At 39.8% G+C, this 2,064-nt stretch overlaps 1 protein-coding gene across 1 annotated transcript; it reads left to right on the plus strand.

The window, feature by feature from the left end:
- Positions 1-99: 99 nt before the first annotated feature.
- LOC111648410 (protein king tubby 1-like) lies at positions 100-2,051 on the plus strand. The gene is made up of 2 exons (XM_023398280.2): positions 100-285; positions 1,285-2,051. The coding sequence occupies exons 1-2, from the start codon at positions 153-155 to the stop codon at positions 1,416-1,418; spliced, it is 267 nt and encodes an 88-aa protein (XP_023254048.1). The 5' UTR covers positions 100-152; the 3' UTR covers positions 1,419-2,051.
- Positions 2,052-2,064: the final 13 nt, after the last annotated feature.

Here is a 2,064-nt window from a genome sequence, read left to right on the forward strand (position 1 = left end):
TTGATTTATGGAATGTTGTCTGTTTATCATGAGAGCGACACAAGGCTAATGTGTAAAATCATATTACTCTTTGTTGGTGTTCACTGACTTGCGTTTGGCCAATTCCTTCACAGGAATGTGACGGCTTGTTGATAAGACACCAGAATAGAAGGATGGAAAATCTGATCGAGCTTCACAACAAGACGCCAGTGTGGAACGAAGAAACAGCGTCTCATGTGCTCAACTTCAACGGCAGGGTCACCCAGGCCTCCATCAAGAACTTCCAGATAGTCCATAACAAAGACTGTGAGTATTTCCTGTCTGTCTTCATGCGCCTTGTTATGTAAATGTGATGGTAATTTTACATGTTGGTCTTACTGTAAATGTAAATGTTACGACAGCGGTCTTACTAGGTCAGATTTAGTAATTAACATTTCCACTTTGAAGGTGATACTGGTCTGAAGTTAAGGCTGTAAAATTGATGTAACAGCCACAGCAGCACAAGATAAGACATGCACAGAGAGTCTGTTTAAGATCACTTTAATAAATATCCCAAATAAGCCTTGTTTTCTTTGCTCAAATAGTATAAAATAAGTTAAGTAAACTATGAAACGCTGTGAATGAGATTCATCTTGTCGCATCAGTTTATAAAAATTATTTTCCCCCTTGTCGTGTGCCATGCCGATGTTATGACTTGTCATTCCACGGTATGCTCGTGCAGTGTCAGACATTATGAAATAAGCAGCTGAATTCTCTATCTAATACATTATGAAACTGATGAGAAAATTCATTAGGACACTCACTAGAAAAGAGGAGGGGGGAGGGGGTGAGCGTCCGTCACGCCCATGACGTTCAGTATATTAGATGGTAGAAGTTTTAAAATCCATCAGTGATGCAGCTGATGACAGAACAGAAAACTTAAACTTTCATAACAAATCACCATTTTCCAGCAGCGATATCAGCAGCTCTCGCAAAGCAGCTGCCGGATGTCGCAGGAGCTCTTTCTGTAAATCTCCTGTCGTGTGTGAATGAAACCATTTTCATCTTGGATACAGTATTTCATCACTTTAACACATGATGAGGCCCACCATGTTATCTATCTATCTATCTGTCTATCTATCTATCTATCTATCTATCTGTCTATCTGTCTGTCTATCTGTCTATCTGTCTATCTATCTAACTATCTATCTATCTATCTATCTATCTATCTATCTATCTATCTATCTATCTATCTATCTATCTGTCTATCTGTCTATCTATCTATTTATCTATCTATCTATCTAAACAATTCCTTGCTTTTTCCAGTGGACTACATTGTGATGCAGTTTGGGCGGATAGCGGATGACATTTTCACACTGGACTTCAACTACCCGCTGTGTGCCGTGCAGGCCTTTGCCATTGCGCTCTCCAGCTTCGATGGCAAAATTGCCTGTGAATAACCGTTAGTTCCCCACTAACCTACGCGCACTGAAACCAGTATGCGACACACCCACACTTCCCACACTTGCATCAGACCAATCCATGTCTCTGGACTCGCCTTCAACACTTCCTGCGATAGGCAATTGATGGTTCCTTGAATGTGGCAATGCCTGGTGCTGCGCCCTCGCCTTTATGGCCGTGTGATTCCCTAAAGGAGTAAGAAACCAAAAATATTATCACCTGATCTTGCACGGCATGGCACTGGAGAGTCCTGCTTTGTGTCTCTGTAGTTTCAGTGGAAACGTGTGAATTTCTGTGAAGACTTGGACACATTCAAAGGACTCCAGTGGACGGAGAGTTACGGCTTTTTTTGAAGGGATGATGATACACCTCGATGATGAAGGTGTTTATATATTACTAACATCATTAAAAGATGTTAAAATGTGTTATGTTTTGGCTTTGTTGTGCTGTATTGTATTGTATTGTTGTATTGGGCTGTATTTACAATGCCAATAGGTCACCAATGTCTTGTGTCAGATGTTACTTTGAAATGCAAACACACCAAAAAATTCAATCATAAAAATGAAATCATCATCTAGCTTCTTTAAGGCAAAATTAATTGTTTTAATTAAAGAGTTACACTTTGTGAAATATCAGCTATCTGTA

Source organism: Seriola lalandi, unplaced genomic scaffold (genome assembly GCF_002814215.2).
Source record: "Seriola lalandi dorsalis isolate HSWRI2012SDOR001 ecotype SW California unplaced genomic scaffold, Sedor1 jcf7180002038563, whole genome shotgun sequence".
Taxonomy (NCBI): Eukaryota; Metazoa; Chordata; class Actinopteri; order Carangiformes; family Carangidae; genus Seriola; species Seriola lalandi.

Excerpts from the sequence above, each read along its gene's own strand:
- LOC111648410 (XM_023398280.2), top strand. The coding sequence starts at position 153 with ATGGAAAATCTGATCGAGCTTCACAACAAGACGCCAGTGTGGAACGAA. Across the intron at positions 286-1,284 it reads GATAGTCCATAACAAAGACT|TGGACTACATTGTGATGCAG; the intron begins GTGAGTATTTCC and ends TGCTTTTTCCAG.